This window comes from Idiotropiscis lumnitzeri, chromosome 11 (assembly GCF_059441095.1).
Source record: "Idiotropiscis lumnitzeri isolate Australia: NSW breed Sydney's pygmy pipehorse chromosome 11, RoL_Ilum_1.0, whole genome shotgun sequence".
Taxonomy (NCBI): domain Eukaryota; kingdom Metazoa; phylum Chordata; class Actinopteri; order Syngnathiformes; family Syngnathidae; genus Idiotropiscis; species Idiotropiscis lumnitzeri.
Window position 1 is genome coordinate 1,471,270 of NC_142401.1, and position 18,589 is coordinate 1,489,858.

General features: G+C 43.3%; 1 protein-coding gene across 4 annotated transcripts in view; it reads left to right on the forward strand.

The window, feature by feature from the left end:
• The first annotated feature begins 255 nt into the window (after positions 1-255).
• The window catches only part of igsf21a (immunoglobin superfamily, member 21a), a 154,494-nt gene continuing 136,160 nt past the window's right edge, over positions 256-18,589 (forward strand). For 2 of the 4 annotated variants that reach the window (XM_088309834.1, XM_088309835.1), the window contains exon 1: positions 13,417-13,782. In XM_088309834.1, the coding sequence (XP_088165960.1) occupies positions 13,725-13,782 (58 nt within the window). In that variant the 5' untranslated portion in view covers positions 13,417-13,724. Of the gene's footprint in view, positions 651-2,413; positions 2,497-10,513; positions 10,608-13,416; positions 13,783-18,589 lie in introns of those variants that run through there. The other 2 variants (XM_088309836.1, XM_088309837.1) reach the window with 2 other exon arrangements.

Consider the following 18,589-nt stretch of genomic DNA (forward strand, 5'->3'; position numbering starts at 1 on the left):
GCCATTTGGAAGATCCAATTTTTCATAAGAGAGCGTCAACGTGCTCGCAGTTCAAGTTTACTATCGAAATAAATAAAACAAAGAAAAACATTTTATTTTTGCCTTCAAAAAGTGTCTAAAAACTTCACATTTGCACGAGTCAACTTCCATCATTTTTGCATATTAATGTTATTAAGAAAAGTGCCACTCATTTCGCACACTTTTTAATTGCTGTTGCCTGCTCCATCCAATTCCTGTATTGTGCTTACGCAATGATTAATACCTAACCCCAACCTGGCGCTTTGTCCTTGCTGGAACTATCTGTCTTTTGTGAGATGAACTTCTAAACGGGGCTTGTAGGCCCCACGCACACACTCGCGTCGCGATCATTCGCGATAGCCATCTATTGAGCTGAAGATATTCACCATCCCTCGCTAGTAGTCGGCAGTGCAAACGAGTAACGACACTTCTCCCCCGAGGCCTGGCGATTTTGGCTGTCCTCTCTCGGGGCAAAGGCGGCTGAAGGACGCGCATCGGCATCCTCTCGCAACCACACGGCTGATTCCTGTCACTGGGCTGAGAGATAACCCGCTCCGTCCTTCACCTGAAGGTCGAGTACATGGCAAGTGGGAAGTGCGAAATGCGAGAGTCTGCCAGCATCCACCTCTGCGGTGAGTCCAACACTCCAATTCAACATTAATTCCTAACGTAAGAAATGATTCCTGTTTGTACCCAGTCGGACCGTAAAAACCCTCATCAAGTGGTCCAGGGGGTGTTTTTATTCTCGGGCGTCCTCGCAACTCGGGGATCAAACACACGCCGCTAGCTAGCATGTCCCGCACCCTATTAGCATGTACGCAATTGAGTTTTTATAAATATATTTATGGCCCCTGAAACATTTTGGGCACGCAGTTTTTTGTTGAATCTAGAGAACAGCCAACAGAAATTGTGTTTCAGGCCTCCACTTCGCTTAGCAAGACCTCCCATGACATTTTGTGAAGTTCCATTTATTTCATTTGTGACTCATGGCTTCATAATCGGATTATCTGATCATGCAGAGTGATTATTCCCACCGGCAGGCGCCGTTTATACTAATTTGCATATTTATATGAGTGGAAAGGGAGGAGTTTGCGACTCCAACATTTTTACGTTGACTGGAATGAACAAATGTGCTTGGCTTCATGCGTACAGAACCATTTTTGAATATGGATTTTTTTTTTGTTTGTTTTTGTGCAATTTCTGGCTTTGGTTTGCAGCTTTATTTTAGTACAAAAACCGCACAATTATCTCTAATATACTTGGCTTTGGGTTTTCCTGGTTTAATCTTTTTTTTTTTTGACAACATTGTCAAAACACGGTGGCTCCTTGTGAGTGACAAATGATACTTACCTCACAACCATAATATTAATCACAATATTGTATTTTGACTACACGTAATGTATTCTTGCAAAAAAAAAAAAAAAAAAAAAAACAGATACTAGTTCCCCTTCAACAAAAATGTGAATTTATCGCAACGTTACCTGCACTCTTTTGATTAGTTGAAACATTCCAATTCACCATCGATTACCGGCAAGTAAATGTATTACTCTTCATAGCATACGAGAACATTTAAGCAAGGCGCCCTTCCGGTGGCACTCTTCTTTTCCTTCTTCAAGCCCAGATTGAGTCTTGACCCCGCACGCGTCGTCGCTTCATCTAAATCACAAGGGATGAAGGCGCGGCTTTCCGAAGATATTATTAATGGCTGTCACCTATTGCAGCCTCACATTTTGTGGTCACAAGCATCATGTTCAGGTCACCTGGTGTTCGTCTGTCAGACGTTCACATTGATTGGTGACAGAAAGAGCTGATGGAGACCGCTGGGAAAATGACACGTGGTGAAGGTGGTTGGGTACGTCCAGGATTGTGGGTCATCCACCCAAAAATGTTCCCTTCATCTCTCAGAATTTCGTCAAATTTGGAGGTGTGGTTGCAAAAGCATGAGCTTCGCACATCCCACAAGACGTTAAAAAATTTACCATGAGATGCACGGTCATTGAATTGAACATCACATTAAGTGAGTGTGTGTTGCCTCTAATATTAATCAAGAGTAAGACGAGCGACAACAGCATTAATGGTATATTATTGAAGTATTATGATGATGCGCTTTGGAATCTCATTTTCCATTGAGAGCCATTCAGAAGAGATAAGAGTACGTTCATGCAAAGTAGGGCTGTAAAATTCTCCCGACTTTAGCGAGCTAACCCTTCTGTCTGGCAATAAATATTGGAAATAATGGCCTCAAGGGGTCATTTTGAAAGCGTGGATGTGTATTTCTTTTGAAGGTGTCATAAAAAGCTATTGCTAAGTCGCTTAATTGGCTCACATTGTGCAAGAGATGGAGGCCTCTTACTTTGCTCGTCAGTAAAGACACATTTCCTTTGTCGAATTTTAGATCGGCGGCGAGCATGACTACACAGTGCACGTTGCTCAGTGAAGAAACACTTCTGTGAGGCGGCAAAGTTGAGCGCAAACAAGGTAAAAGGCATCTTTGGAGTCTTGAGCCCACCTTGAATTAATCCCATTGTGCGGTTTAGCTGCACAGTGTGCAGCACAATTTGCTTCTACTAATCCATATCACACCCGCGTGTCTTTGCACAGACGCATCAACGTAACAATACTGTACATTCAAAATGACATTTCCGCCCTCGAAAATAATTTTATCAAAATGCTATGAAGCCTAAACATATACAAACAAAACGGAAAGGTCTCTGCAAAAAGTTTTGAACAAAAACTGAATTTGGGTTTTGCCAATTAGCATCGCCAAACTGTATCGTTTCAATTCCGGTCCTTCGTGGCTCCAGCTCGATCGTGATCATTTGAATCACGTGTGGTGGAGCAGCAGACGTAAAACACATCCAGGATATATTTTTTTTATATATATTAGATTTTTTGGGCATATATTTTTTTCAAGTTGAATTGAACTGGCTACCAAATTGTTTCTATTTACAAGAAGGTTGCAATTGTGTCACCACCTTTGATTTTGATAATATGAGTCGCATTTGTCCCATAACATGATGACATCAAGTAAACACGTTGATCTCACTGATTAGGAAACAATTTTTCTTTCTTTATTTATTTTTTTATAATTCAACAGCAGTACTGCAACCCAGTTGACGTTCAACCAAACGAATGTACACGGCCGTTAGCTTAGCGGTTTAGCGGCTATGTGCTTTTCTTCTTGCCAAATGTGTGGTGTTTTTCTGTACAGCTGCCAAACGTTGTCAGGGGGGAAAACAAAAAAAAAAGCCTTTTAGGAAGGAAGCGAGCCCGGATGATGTCATATTATTGGCAAGCAGTACTTTTTCGTGTCGTTTTTTTTTTTTAAATTTTTTTTATTTTGGGAGCGATGCACTAAGGAGAGCCCTCAGGATGTTTAACTTGATATTTTGTTCATGCCAAGTGAGGTGGACTGGAAATTCTCGTGAACCAAAGCCTCGTTTTTCTGCGATTGTTCGTCCAGCAAGGCGACGGTTGAAAGTTGTTATTTAAATGTAAGCCTTAATGCAATCATTGGACGCTCACCATGCCAATCATGACATGCAGGACCTCCAATTGGTTGCCGGTTGCACGGTGGATGAGCGCTCCCGTGCTTCACTAAAATCTCTGACCTGGAGCTTTGTAGCTCACAGGAGGTCTGCTGGGGCTCCATTACTTGTTATTGACAATCCAATCTTCTTGTCTGAAATAAACACTTGTCAAAGCAAAACGTAATGTACCTGGAGTGGTGTTTTAAAAGCCTTTCTTTTCTCCCATTCTAGAACCATTCAGTCTTTCTGAGAAATGAGCGGCCTGTGCTTGGAGTTCTTCGAAATACTTGAGAACTTTTATATTGTAGATTTGTTTCATGTTCGCAGGCCATTGTTTTTATTTTGTCGATTTGCAGCTTTTTTCTTTCGTTAGATAAAGTCAAAGTGTATCGTTGAGTGAATGGAATCAGATTTTGTCCCACGTTTGGAAGAAACACAATTTCCATCGAAATGCCAAGATGAACATCCCAAATGTGCCACTTGAGGGCAAAAACTCTGAAAGTGGAGCACATGTACCACCTTCCCCCCCAAAAAACTCAGCTCTCCAATTGGTAAACGCGTTCCACGTGAAAATTAAACAATAAAAAACGTACTGTAGTGCATTAAGAAGAGGCAGTATGCGTTTGATTGATTGATTTGATTTAGTTTGATGTTGAAAATGTAAATTGCATTTCGTCCTGTACCTCAAGAGTGATCGGGCAGCGCCGGCTGCACTTTGCACGTTGAGAATGTACTCAACAGTGATGGCTTCTATTTTGGCCGTAAATGGATGCTTCTCAGACAGACTCTTGTCTTGTGAGTTGAAATCTCGAATGGTCATTATGCGCCCTGACATCTTAATGTGCACTAAAATGCCTTTTAATGCAGATGTGAATGAGGCAAGCATGCTCTTCACATTCACTGGAGTGAAATAAAAACGGAGAACGCAGAGTTTCATTCAAGCGCGTACCTTGCCATGCAGCGGAGACCCAAAGTCGGTTCCGGGCGCATGGATCACCACGCAGGAAGGTGCTAAGATTCAATGTTGGAAAAAGAAACAGAGCGACAAATGCGGCGGGCCGGGCGTCGGCTTTGGAGCGCTCGTGGAGTCACTTTAAAATTTGCTTTGGAACAGCTGCTCTGCGGCTGGGCAGACTTTGTGAGGATAGCCACGGGTGAAGATCACGTCTTATAACATCAGAAATTGTCTTGATGTCACAAAATCAGTTTGCGTTTTTTTCTCGACAAGATGAAGCCTTGCCTTTCTTTCGGTCCCTTTGAACAAATGCCCCCCCTGACTCCAAAGTCTTCCTTTCATGCGCGACAATTAGTTTGCAATTGTGTGTTTGTTTCTGAGCCCTCCAGTGGTGGCGCTCCAAGACATGACATTTACAACATGGACAACACTGGATAATTAGTTCCTCAAGCGGCAACTGCTCATCCATCTATCATCATACGTCCACTCCTGCATGAGATGCTCAGTTCCCGTTTTCACCAAACTGAACAAACCTGCAAATTCCTTGCAAAAAGTCATTTCAGTCGATTATTTCTCCACGACAGCAACTCACTTTTCGTGACGACTCAGATGGCGCCAAAGGCCTGTCGAAATAAGAAAGTAGCACAGTAATTGGACCGAGGAAATACATGGACCTGAGAGACATGCTTCGTGTTTCGGGGAGGAGCTAAGTTTAGCCTGGGTTGTTAGGGGAAGTTACTGTGTTGTAAGATGAAGCAACAATTATTTGCGGATTTTCACTATTCCAGATTTTGGCCGATTACTGTAAAATAATCTAGTTGCTGCTAACCCTCCCCCGTCAGCTGGTCTGCCTATTCCAAACAAGCACGATTGTTACATCTCATAGAGTACATTTTTGTAAACAAACTAATTAGGCTTTCCAACTATAAAAATGACAACACTAAATGGTATAATTAAAAAGGAGAAATAATTAAACACCAAAAATCTGAATTACTTCCTCGGATACTAACTGAAATTCAAGACTTAAAGCACCTCCCATCAAGCGAACCAACGAAAGACTCTGAGGAAGCAGTCGAGGGGTGGGGGGAGCGCATTTAGCGACACTTGCGTCTCGGTTACGTACAGAATGTTTTGACTTAATTACCCGAGTAGAGAGCGAGCTCACCTCTCTGGACGAGAGGCACCTGGGATCAAATTAGCCAATTTAATTAGCCACTCTCATGCTTTTAATGGAGTGTGTGCGTTTTTATGCTGCCGCATGTGCGGATCTCCAACATTGTGCAGCGTTAATTTGAGTCACGGGATGAAATATTGGTTCCTTTCTATTTATGGACTACAGTTGTTAAGTACTGATATCAAGTTGTTTCTGGCACAGTAACATTTCTTCGTGACACCAATTATTGCAGTCTGCCGCAATTTTGGGGGCATTTCGAGGGGGGCCTCTCAGAAATTCAACCAAATCAGCCTAAACAGACTTCAGAATTGAAGACAGATGGGTGACATTGAAATGTCATTTTTTTGGGATGATGTTTGTTTTGAGGTAAAAAAATGGTGGCGCGACGGTCCGTGCATCCCTGTTGGCAGATTTCAATGACTTTTGTTTTTCCGTAAAAAAATGAAAACAACAAACCATATTAAATTGAATATTCCATCTTGCAGTGAACATTTCATCAGGTTTTGTTGGGATAATAAATTAAAAGCTTGGCAGTGACGGTCAATATACTGTTCATCTTTTTTTTATATAAGCAATTACAGTATAATGATTACATGAATATGCTTACGTGTGGAGTTTGCAGAGTGACTTTCATTCCTCAGCGTGATTGCGGTGGCGTTTGCGTTTCAATTGGAAAATCAGCTTCAGGCTTCATTAATTGCCACTTCATTAAGAGCTACTTTGGCTGTACGGGAGGATTAAAAAGGTAGACGTGATCCAGGTTTTGTTGAGATTCCTCATTTATGAGCAGAGTGTGATCTTGGGTGCAAAGGAATCGAATACAATAAGCTATTATTAGCAACTTCTTTCACTGGTAGTGGCAGCACACGAGAATGTTAATAGCAATATCAATACGAGCTGGATATTAATAATAAATACCCGAGATGACTCGCTTAGCAATAAAAGGTCACAAATGACACACCCATTACTTGCCCTAATGAATAGAATTTCATTTGGAAACATGTCAATACCAAACATATTAGGCAGGCAATCCAACTCTTGGATACCCGGACTGTCTGACTGCAACCTCATTGATCAGTTTGGCATGTCAATCATTACAGCGGCACAACAGATCAGCTTGCGTACACGTCCACAACGAAGCATCAACAGGGATCGATTGGAAAAAAACAAGCCAACTTAATTTTCACTCGTTATTGTCTAAAAACAAAACAAAGCATTAAATACGGACAACGACACCACACAACCTCCGAAGAATGAGAAAACTAAAGTCACACTTGTGCAACACTTCTCAAATCGCATCATTATAATTACAGACGAAGTAGGGATGGACCATTTGCATCGATTTGTGAAACAAAAAAACATTTATTTGAGCATATTTGTCCAGATGAGGTTTCCGCCGGACCGCGCAAATATATCAAATCTAATCTTTCAGTTTTGCAGAAGAAGAATATTTAGCCTGTTCAGTGAACTAAAATGATGGCACCTCACCATTCTTGATTAGTTCCAAATCAAAGTTGTCAAGCTCAACTGAGTTGCTCCACTCAACGTCCCGGGAAAGCGTTCACATTTTAAATCATGCTGACGTGAATACACTGGCGTCTTCAAAATCACTTCACCTTTGAACATCAAGCGTCGTGGATTCCTTCATAAAATAAATATGCAATATTTTGCAGCAATATTTGTGAGTCATACTAAAGTCAAACTACTGAAATGGGGTAAGAAGAAGTGCAATAGATTTAATCTCGAGTATCAATCAACCTCCCACCTTCCAATCGAGACGAGATATAAGTGGTTATCAATTTAAAGCAAATGCTTTTTTAAAAAAAAAATTAAGAAAAATAAAAGGTAATTAAATGTGTCGTGGCAGCCATCCATCGCCAGAATCTGATCAAGTCAACCTTGCAGGCTTACGGCCATCTGCCTTCAAATTTCATCCAAAATCCGCTGATTAACTTGAGCAATGTCGACTCACTGACAGACGGAGGCAGCTGAGTGAACATGTGACCTCATTTTTGGGATGGGGATAAATATTTTTCTGTAATATTTTGGTGACAGTGCCCATTCGCCCACATTTGCAAAGACGTTTCCAAACATCTGGGTCATTAGACGCCATGTTTTGGGATTTGCGTCAATAAGAGGAGGCTTGCCAATATGCTGTTACACCTGATTGATTGCCACAGTCTGCTCTTGTTCTGTTTTTTTTTTTTTTTATAAAGAAATTGATGCCAATCCCTGGCCTCACTGCAAAGTCTCTTGCAATGGATCTTGAACTCACCGAACCAACCTCAACACACACACGCACACACACACGCCCTGCCATGCATAATATCCATGCACTTCTGCTTCTGACAGATATGTCTTGTAATCTCTTTGAAAATGAGCATTTGCAACATGTAAGAGCCTCAAAGCTGCGGGCCCGGGGAAAGCCAGCAAGATAATGACTCACCCCCAAAAAATAAAAATAAAACATTCTTTTAATCCAGGTTTTACATAGATTACTCTTAGTTTCTTTGAAAGCAGTTATGAAAACATTTGTGACCTAAAAAGAGCATTTTGGCCATGATCAGTTGCAACACGATGAATGGACATCCAAATTGTCTTCCAGAGAATCAAGACCATCAGAACAGTGGCCGGGACCAAATCTGTTGTTTTTCCTGCTCTGATACGGTGGAAATAATCCCCAAAGGTTGAGAGCAGATCAGTGTGAAATTGTGACTGGCAGCAGAAAGGTGACTGGGAATAGGAAATATTTGACCTTTAAGAAGCTCCAGCAGGATCGTATCAAATTCTTGATTGACGTTGGCGAACAGAAATTACAGAACACGTCAAAGGAGCGCCAAATGTAAGCGTTCTCATCGGCATGTTGAGGGCGAGTGATTTAGCCTTTGATCAGCTACGTCACTATTTGATTGTGTCGGTATGATGCCGTGAGCCGTATCAAGGTATTCAAATTACAGCTCTAAAATGTTTTTTTTGTAAATATTATTTTTAAAACAGGCCTGAGTGGTATTCATGGTGTCCTTGGGGCTAACTAGTACCCGCTGACAACATTTCTTTTTTAGGACATTGTCCAATAATATACAGAGCAAAAATTTCTCTATGTTTACCGTGTCTCGCTCGTCTCGTTTCCCATTCCTCTTCCTCCTTCGTGTGTAACTGCTCACCCATCCCCTCTTTGTTCGCTGAAATTTAAAAGGAAAAGACTTGCTCTAATAACTTTAAAGAGGCAGCTTTCAATTATGCGGTGAATTTGCAAGCAGCCAATTATATTGTCCTCTCAAAAAACAAAAACTAATGGCGACAGACAGTCATGGCGGACTTTTTAAAACCTTACTAAAGTGTCAATCGGCGTACAGCCGGTGTTGGGAGAGATACCGTTGGGAAGCCAATAGCGTTCCCGCTCCTGCATAGAATTCCAGAGAATGAACAGATAACTCACAAATAACGAGAGAGCCAAATTGTTATGGTGAACTTCGCCTTTGCTTGATTGCGAATCTCAACGTGTGAAAATAGAGCGATTGTTTTCCTCATTGGGGCAACGGACGCATGCTCATCACGTTCCGCAGCCGCAATAGTAAAATGTTCTTTTTGGCGGCGTCCTATTAAAACATTCCTTGCCGGCGAAATGAAAGCCATTTAGATGGCCTAACGAGCATAATTAGAAGGGGCTCCAACTGTACCTGAGAAATTAAAGGCCTTCAGATTGCGGGGAGGGCTCGTGTGGCAGGCGGGCGGGCAGGCGGGTCATTTGCATTCGCTGCAAAAGACACATTGACATTGATATTCCGAGCGACGCATCTGCTGATAAGAGCCAATTCCGATGCCGCACATTTGTCTAGTAATTCACTCAGAGCCATCCGTGGCTTCTTAGCCACGTGGGGAGTGTATTGAAAAAGGGACGTGCAGAAATACGCGCTGACGTGTCAGCGGCCATTCCCGAGCAATCAGGAGTAATTCTCACACACTAACACAAACACACTACTGAAATGCTCTCATACAAAAGACTGAAATCACCTGCTGCATATTAGTCTAAAAACTGTGAGGTCACAAATGACCCAATTTGGGTCCAAAAGGCACCGGCCCCCCCAATTTGGTCTTTTTTGACTTTCTGGGTTGTTTTGACAAAATAAGCCAATTTGTGGTGCTGGCTCTTATACACACAAGTGAAATACTGGCACTACAAATTTTTTTCCACTCACACATACAGTCCTGAAATCCTCTCTCATTCATACCCAAATCCACGCACACATCATAATGAAATACAGAACAATTTAGCTTTTCTTTTGGGGCACTCTTCAAATGAGAAACGAAATGAAATATGTGCAATTGTAAAGTCATTTTTCCAGATTTTTTTCTGTCTTTTCTCTGGCTTTTTATGTGTGTAAAAACAGGCCAAAAATCAGAGCTGAGTACACAGCTTGGTTTAAAAGTTGCAGTTGAGTTCACATTTGACACAGTAAAGGGAACAAAACGCACAACTCAACAGTGATAACGTCAATGACGCAAAAAAGAACTTCCCCCCCTTTAAGGAATCGTTAACAGGAATAATGTGTCGTCCGTGCTTGAGTAACAGTCTTACCAATCTGAATTGTGAAGCTCTCAAAAGACAAATGTCATTTGTTATTGCTTTGGCCCCATCAGCAAACATTCCAGTGCGTGACTTTAAAGGTTTACATGCCAAAGGAAGTTGCGTTTGAATTTTTTATTTGATATTTTTCGTCATGATGCAGTGACATTTATGTTGGCATGATGCCATTTCAATTGCATATGACAAAGCGCCAAAAGCATATCGCCATCAACGAGCCAGAGGCTGAGCTGCACTGCATTTGTTTACAGGACAGCCACGTGAAGGTCGTCGCACTTCATCTTCCTGAGCAGAATACATCAACCATCTCACCAGGGTGCGAGTGAGGAAGCAAAAGTGACAAAGGTTAGTTTGTCAATCGAACTAATACAAATTTGGTGACGGGAGCTCTCGCCATGTGCTTTGCTAGCCACACTTCCTTAGATAGAACACAGCATGACTGAAACTTTTTTGACTTTGTAGCTTCATCCAAGTCGCTTTATTAATTTCAAATGTGGGCATCAACAATTGAACGTTGAACAAGTCGAGGTTGGATGTACAACAGTGTTGTGCGTATTATTACTCCATGTGTGTCCAATTAAAAGGCATGTTGATTTTTCAAGTCAAATTCACAACTTTTGATGTGAAACATATGCATCCTTTTTCTTTTTTTTCTTTATCTGGAAAAAAATCGGATATTATCATCATGTACACAATGACTTCTTTTTTCTTGCAATATGGGCAACTGTTTTATTCCCAAAGGCATTTTGGGATGGTTGTTATGTTCAAGTAGCATTATGATTAGGAGAGGGTCCTTGGCAAGCTCTCTCCTATGCTTCCAAAAATCCCAATTCTACATGAACCCCCCCACGGAGCAGGCATAAATGCATGCCTCAGCAGTCCAGGAACAAGTACATGATGACAAAATAGGACAAAGTTTTGCAACGTGTCATTTCCTCTGACCCAAAAATAAAGAAGCCAGCTGCTATTTAAAGTTTATTGATTTGCGCTCACGGTGGAGGAGGACGCACGCGGACTCCATTTATGCCACGGAGGCGACGGCGTGTAGGGGTCCGTTACCCCAGAAAATTGCTGTTGACACTCCCCACCAGGGATGGGTGACGGCACGTTCGTACCGACTGACCTCAACCAATTGGTTGAGGGCGGGTCACGCGGGAGTCGGTTTTGGTTCGTGTATCATTTAGCCGTTCAAGTCGTGTTGACTCCGGTGAGATTCACTTCTTCCTGACAAGCTTGCAACACGGCGCGTATAAAGCAGCCAGTCATTACTGGCCAGAAAAGAGCATTTGGTGGGGGTTCACTTGTAGTTGAAGGTCTCTTTGGGTCGCTCCTGCGGCAATCAATACAGCTTTCTTACCTTGATATATTGACTCAGCTTCGCTAAGAATGGAAATCCAAAGGCTTCATTTCTCCGCATTGAAAAAATTGGCTTGTGCAGGCAGATGGCCACCTCAACAGCTCATTACCTTGACATTTTAGAGAAATACCTGGACCTTGCTATGTTATGCTTTGAAATGTTTACCATTTTAAAATTCATTGAAAATCCTCATCATCATGACGACGTAGGTTTTGTACATTTGAATGCATCCATAGACGGACAGCAACGCCGACAGCGAAGGCCGCAAGTTTTGCAAAAGACTGCTTTTGCCGCAAAGAAATAATGGAGAAATAATGGCGGTTTTTAGATTCCTTTTAGATGCAAGAACATGCGACAAAAAGAAAAAAAACAGCTGAGGTTCAGAACTAACATTTTCCAATTTAATCGGAAAAGAAGTTCGGATTGAAAAGTTTGCGAGTGCATCAAATTGTTTCATTTCAAAATTTATTGACACGTATTTTATTGGCGAGATGCGGCCACCGCAAGAAGCCTCATCACATTCTATTCACGAGACAAAAATATCGCTTTGGTTCAGCAAGCTTAAGTTTAGTTTGAACATCGGCCGCCTCGTTTCAACAAAAGTCAATAGACAGCCGAGGCTGAGGTTCCACAAAAACGTCTTCAAATTAAAATGCGCAAGCTGAGCGGAACAAAAATAACATTACTGATTGTTCTTTTCCTTCGGTAGCAATATTCAAGGGGGTGCAGTCATGCGCTAACTTCCTGTGGTGGTCGGCGTGAAAAGCACGTATCGCCGCATTTCTTTGTTGCTTTCGGTCAAAATTCAAATTCTCTGGCCGCCCATTTAAGCAGCAGCGCTTGAATTAATTGCACGCCTGCCACATTTTTATTCATTGTGCTTCAAAGATTGGAGGTCACTAATCAGTAATCGTGTTGGACCTCTGCTTACAACGTGACATGCTGCAAATTAATTTTCTTCATTAGGCCATTGCACTTTTTTGTGATCCGATGGGTGTGTCCTCGGCCCGCAGCCTCACAGCCACAAGCGACTGTCGGACGCCTAATTGGCCTCGTATGCAAATGTCCGATCTTTTTTCTGAGGGATTCGGATTGCAGTGTAGGTGGCATTTGCAAACACACTCGCCGGCCTGAGTGACATTCGAATGAAAAGCGGAGCTATGCAGCGTTTCATGGAGGGGAGGGGGCGGGAGGATTGTTGAGCATTTACCAATGGGAATTTTTTAATAAATGTCTGTCCGGCGTGCATGATTTCTCCATCACAAATGGATGCAAGCTAGTTTCATTTTCTGGCTCAAAAAGTGAAAAATGAGCCACCTACGTCACATATTGTCTTTAATATCAACATATTTTTCAGCATAATTATTGCGTCACTGTTGTCTGCAGGTACGTGGAATGTTGGACGGGTGCTTCTGGACTATGCTACGTTTGCATATGTCGGCTATATTTAAATCGTGTTGTGTTGTTAGTGGCGTCCCCCCCCACCTCCTCTCGGCCCCTCACCCCTTTGGGCAGCACTAAATCGTCTTAATGGACAGAATTAGAGCGGTTCCAATCCAGGCTGGAGATTACGAACGTAACTGTGTGAAATAAAAGAGAAATGACTGTGCGTCTGTGTCAAGGGGGTTGGAGGGAGGAGGAGAAGCAGGATGAAGAGGAGGAGGGAAGGGATGTGTGTGAGAGAGAGAGAGAGAGAGAGAGAGAGCGAGAGCGGTGTGCGGCTCCTCCATCCAAACCTCTCCTTGTGTTGTCACTGCTGCGCGGCTCCGCTCGCCTCAGCCGCCTTTTCTTCCACACTGTGGACCACAATCAGTCTTAGCATCTTTCTTTTTGTCCCCCCCTGCCCCTTCCATCGTTTTTACCCCTCCCTCCCCTTTCCCCCGCACACGGGCGACACCTTGCATGCGCGTTTCCGTGCGTAACTTGTGCGCGCGCCATCTCGCCTGCCCGCCTGCACTAGGACTTGCATCATGACTACTAGTTCTAGTTTGGGGGCACCTTGCAGCCGTATACCTCTGGAATGGTGGGCACCGCACGGCCGCGTCATTCCGGGGAGCATGTAAACGCCAGAGGAGTTTGGGATTTAATGCAACAAAGGAGCAACGATGAGCGTCTTCTCGCTGTGCTTGCTCCTGTGCGCGGATCTACTGGATTTAGCCGTGGGTAAGCAACAAAACACCCCCCGCCCCCACCCCCACGACACACACCTCAGACCACCCTCTCATCCAACACACATGCATGTGTATGGAAAAAAACATGCCGGCGCAAGCTGCACAAAAGCTTAACTGTGCATGAGTTAGAGCAAGGGTTGCAGAAGGAGGGGGTGGGGGGCCCGTTCAGGGGAGGGGTGGAGGTCAACTTTTCCGGACACCCTCGAAAGTCTTCCTGCAGGTGCATTTTGGGGTCGAATGCAGCATCATCTTAGGCACAAAAAAGATGCAGGTTTCGGAATAATCAAATGGTGAATTTGCTTGGTGCTCAACGGCAGTGTGGCGCTATGCAGCTCTCTCACTCTCTCCTGTCACCTCTCACGAGCAAGCATTTGTGAGAGGGCATTTATGGACGATAGAGGCCGCTACATTTGTGTTGGGGGTGGGGGGTGTTGGCACAAGGGGGCATGGAATGGATTGCACTCCTTTAAAGCAACTGGTATGATTTGTCACCGAGGCTTGTCATGCGCCACTCAAGCGATGACGTTGGCAGCATGAAGACTTTAGAAGTCAGCAGTCAAGAAAAGGTTAAAAAACGGTTGAGAACAGCTTTACGGGCTCCAGTTGGGGGCAAGAGACGGAATAAAAACTGAAGGCGGATCAGCTTCTTCTCGCCTTTCATCGAGCAGCCACTCGCATTCGTACACGTGTTGACTTGTAATGTCCGCGCCACTGGACTGTTTTGCGTTGTATCTTAAAACGCGGTCAAGTGTGTGTGTCCGTGCGGCGTCAATTAAACATGCCGCACGGATCCTCGGCCAGCTCTCGTCATGCACTTTGCACATGATTTTTGTGTGCCTGTTAAGCATGTCAAGGAGTCACTCTTCCTCTGGCAGGCCGCCGATCTGCTTGGCTGCATTTTTAATGTTTCCCCAGGAGTGATTTTTTTTTTTTTTGTTGTTGTTTTTAACACCAGCTTTATGCATGCATCTGCGTTCACAATAGAGAGTGTTGAGTCTTTTCATTGTCTTCCCTCAGGACAAATACTTTGGTGCAAACATTCTCAAACTTTTCAGGTCCAAAAATCTCTTAAGGGGATGATTTTGTTTTTTTTCATTGTAAAGCTAATTTTGCATAACTTGCACATGTTCAAAAAATTGCTGTGAAAACAATTTGCAGTTTTTTGGGTAATTTTTTTTAGAGAAAAAAAGTTTCAATGTCATGGAAACAAATCTTTGGACAAAGTTTTTTGTAAGTTTCCAAAATACAACTCTATTCTCAAAATATTGTCTTTTAGTATGGAAATGATACGTTTGTTTTGTAAGAAACTGTGCCCAAATTATTAGAAGAAAAAAAATTGTTTATACTTGTCATAATGTCACTCGTCAACCACATCTCCGGTGAAGAAAGAGTGAAGGTGCTGTCTCCAAACAAACCCTATTGAGCATCCTTAAATCAAATTTGGAGTTGTTGTCATGGCAACCTGCGAACGTCTGGTAAGCTCCATGTCCACTGCTTGAAACTGAATTTGAAACATATTACAGACACTTTGGACCCGAGTTGGACATGTTCTTTTGGAGGTGTGCTCACTTTTGTTGCAATGCCGTTCTAAGCTGTCCGCAGTTAGCAAGGTTCTGCTTTCGTGGATTTCGCTGGTGTTGGTTGGACAGACGTGTATCTGTTGTGATGTATCGCCAGCTGTGTTCAGCTTGTTTTTCGGCCAATTGACTTTTCCCGCAAGAGTGAAGTCGGCGTTATGATGAGGATTGATCTCGAGCCTTTGGCTGTAGGTCATTAAGGGGAATCTGAGCCCATTCAGGAAGGGCTTGACAGATTCATTTAAATTGGCCGTGATGGACTTTTTTTCAAATGTCTTCTGACTTCTTCAGATGCCCGAAGGATCCTTGAAAAGTTTACGACGCAAGTTTAATGATTTAGTTGAAAATGTTTAGTGAACCAATCCGCACCGAAACATGACGCACCGAAGAATGTATCCGAACAATTCAGCTCGGAGCTTTGACGTCGCTCTTACTTCTTCTTTAGTTCGCTGTCTAGTCGAGTGACTCAACAGCACCTCTAGTGGTTGCAGCCATGTAGTGCCTTCAATTTTGCCACAATAACCATGTAGGTTGTGTTGATTTTATTTTATTTTTTTTTAAATTTTGTCTCTCTGACCTCCCTCACATCATCTCAGAGGGATGTTGCGCAATTTCCACAGTTGAACATTGTCATTGGGCTATCACCAGAGGCCTTGTCTTTTATATGTTTCTAGCAAGGGATAATGAACGGTGAACAGAATCTTTAAATTTCAAAACTTAAGAAAAAATGTTTTGGGGCTTCAATTGAGTTATCGGAACAGATAAAAGTTGATTAAAGGTGTCGTCCTTTATCACTTGCTGTGGAAAAAATTTATTATGTTGTCGAGATTCCGATGTGGTCATTTACTCCCATTTATTGTTCCATTTTCTTTTTATGTTTCTTGAGGGTCAAATTGGCATGACTGGATGGCTTAGCGGGGGATTCCCAGTGTTCAATATGTCAATTTCTCCAGTAGGAAACCTGTGAAGACGCGAATGATTCACGGCCGCCTGAGGCTCGGCGGTGCTCGAGAGGGAGCAAAGGCTGAAGCGTCTGCTTCGATCCCTCAGAAAAGCTGCCGCGGCAAAATGAAGCAAAGGGAAGGCGAGCTGACGTAGGCCGAGTGATGCTCGGGGCGTTGTTCTCGCTCGGGTACCTCTCCCTTCCTAAACAATGTCCCAGACGACCGCTGTATGCCAACGGGATTCCCCCCGTTAAATTGATTTCTCTCCGCACGATGAGGCCGACTTGCGTTGTCATGATTTGCAACCAGTTGAATCTGGAAGCGTTTTCAGGCGAGTCATCAGTCAGAAAGATGTTCAGAATCATGAATGATGCATTTAAGCAATGCCGGGTGCGTTAAATAGATTTTCATGTTGAAGATTGGTTTGGTTCTGACAAACATCTCATACTTAGTCCTGTTTAAAAAAAATATCAGTTTGTCAACTTCAAAGTGCCAGTGCACAAATCTATTTGTGAATAAAACACTTCCAAACATCCCGTTCAGTTTTACACGAAGCCTTAAGTTATGGCGACTTGTCCAATCCGACATGACATATTCAAGCAAGAGTTTGACGTTTAAATCAACTGAATGATCTTGTTGCTGAGATCCAAGACCAACGAAATGCAGATGGACACGTTTGGCCGAGGCGTTCGTTTTTGAATGATGTCAACAAGCCGCGCAATCTTTGGGTAAATTGACATCGCAGTCGCTCAATCAGTTCCAAGTGAAATAACTGAAAAAGGACATCAACGCATTTGCCGCCGAGACAAAAACGACACTCAACATTTTTAGCTGCAAACATTTCTCCGCTCTTGCCAAACAGTGGTAGGCAAACTTCAAAGTTCCAGACCAAAACATTTGCCATCAGCTTTTTGAAAGAGAGTAGCTAAAGCTTCTTTCTTTCCACTGAGGACTGCACGAAAGGCAGAACACGAGAAACGTCAGAATGATCTTGCCGCAGCAGCACGTCGCTGCTCGGCGCGTTTAGACACTCGGATGTTTGGCGACGTCACACAATTGATTTCAACGCAAAGCGGCGTGAGCAGTGACTTTCGGGTTTTTAGCGTCCCACGTGAGCACGTAAACTCTGGCAGAGTTGCCCCGCCAAAGTTGTCGGTGAAAACGAGTTTGACGGCTGAAGCTTCTTCAATGACGTGTGGCGCGTCGGCCATCTCCGCTTGAGTTGCTTCTGGAATTTTCCCTTATTTCTTGATCTGTAGATGTTTTGCCAGCTTCCATGCTTCACTTCCCCTGCAGCCTCCATTTTCGATACGCCCACCTTTGCGAGCATTTGAACCAATAAACACGTCCCGTGCTGCACATTCAAGTATAGATCGCAAACATTTGGGTTGAGGGCAGTCTGAAGCTCGTTTGTTGATGGCCCTTCTTCATCATGGTCCGTTGCTGTGACGGATGAACGCTGACTTTGCGTTCCTAAATGAAGGCTTCAAGGTCTCATCCTGCAACTGAAGCTAATGGTCCATTTATTAGAGGATGTCGCTGCCATTGGAAAAAAAAAAAGTCCAAATTGTGGTTCCACCATGTATATTCCTCTTCAAAACTTTGGTGACATGATGATTTGATTTGAATCCTAATTGGAAAGTGCAAAGAAAGCATTCCATTTGAAAGATCTGAGATTAGGAGAGTTTATCCGAACCACTTCTGTCCACCAGATGAATAAATCATCTCCGGTAAGAAAATAATCTGGCACACATAAGCGTTTGCCTTGAAGATGGCTAAATGCGAGGAGCCACGCCAGCGGATTTAACAGGCGCCGGATCTCTTTGGGCTCTGATGGTTCCCGTCGCAGCGTGACTGTCTGCTGCTGACACACTGACAAGATAGCGGCTGACGGAAAGGGGCTGCGCTGGTGATGCTACTATCGAGCAAAGCACCTCCAGGCTTCGCTTCGGTGCTCTTCAGATCATTTCAACCTGTCGCTTGGGGTGTCGTGGCCTCGCCCGCAAACATGAGGCGGACTTTTGCAAAATGCCAAAACGATTGCAGACTGAGGCGAAGTGGAGCCGGCCGGGCTTTCATCAGACATTGACGCGGAAACAAACGCTGCATGATTTTTTTGTAGTCATATGTGGTGAAGCAGCATGTGGCTCATTACACTCGGTGACTTTGCACTGTCAACCGTTCTGATACGGAGTTTTCCGGACTATAAGCCGCTACTTTTTTCCTGGATTTCCAACTATGCGGCTAATACAAAGGTGCGTTTTTTCTGTGGATTTTT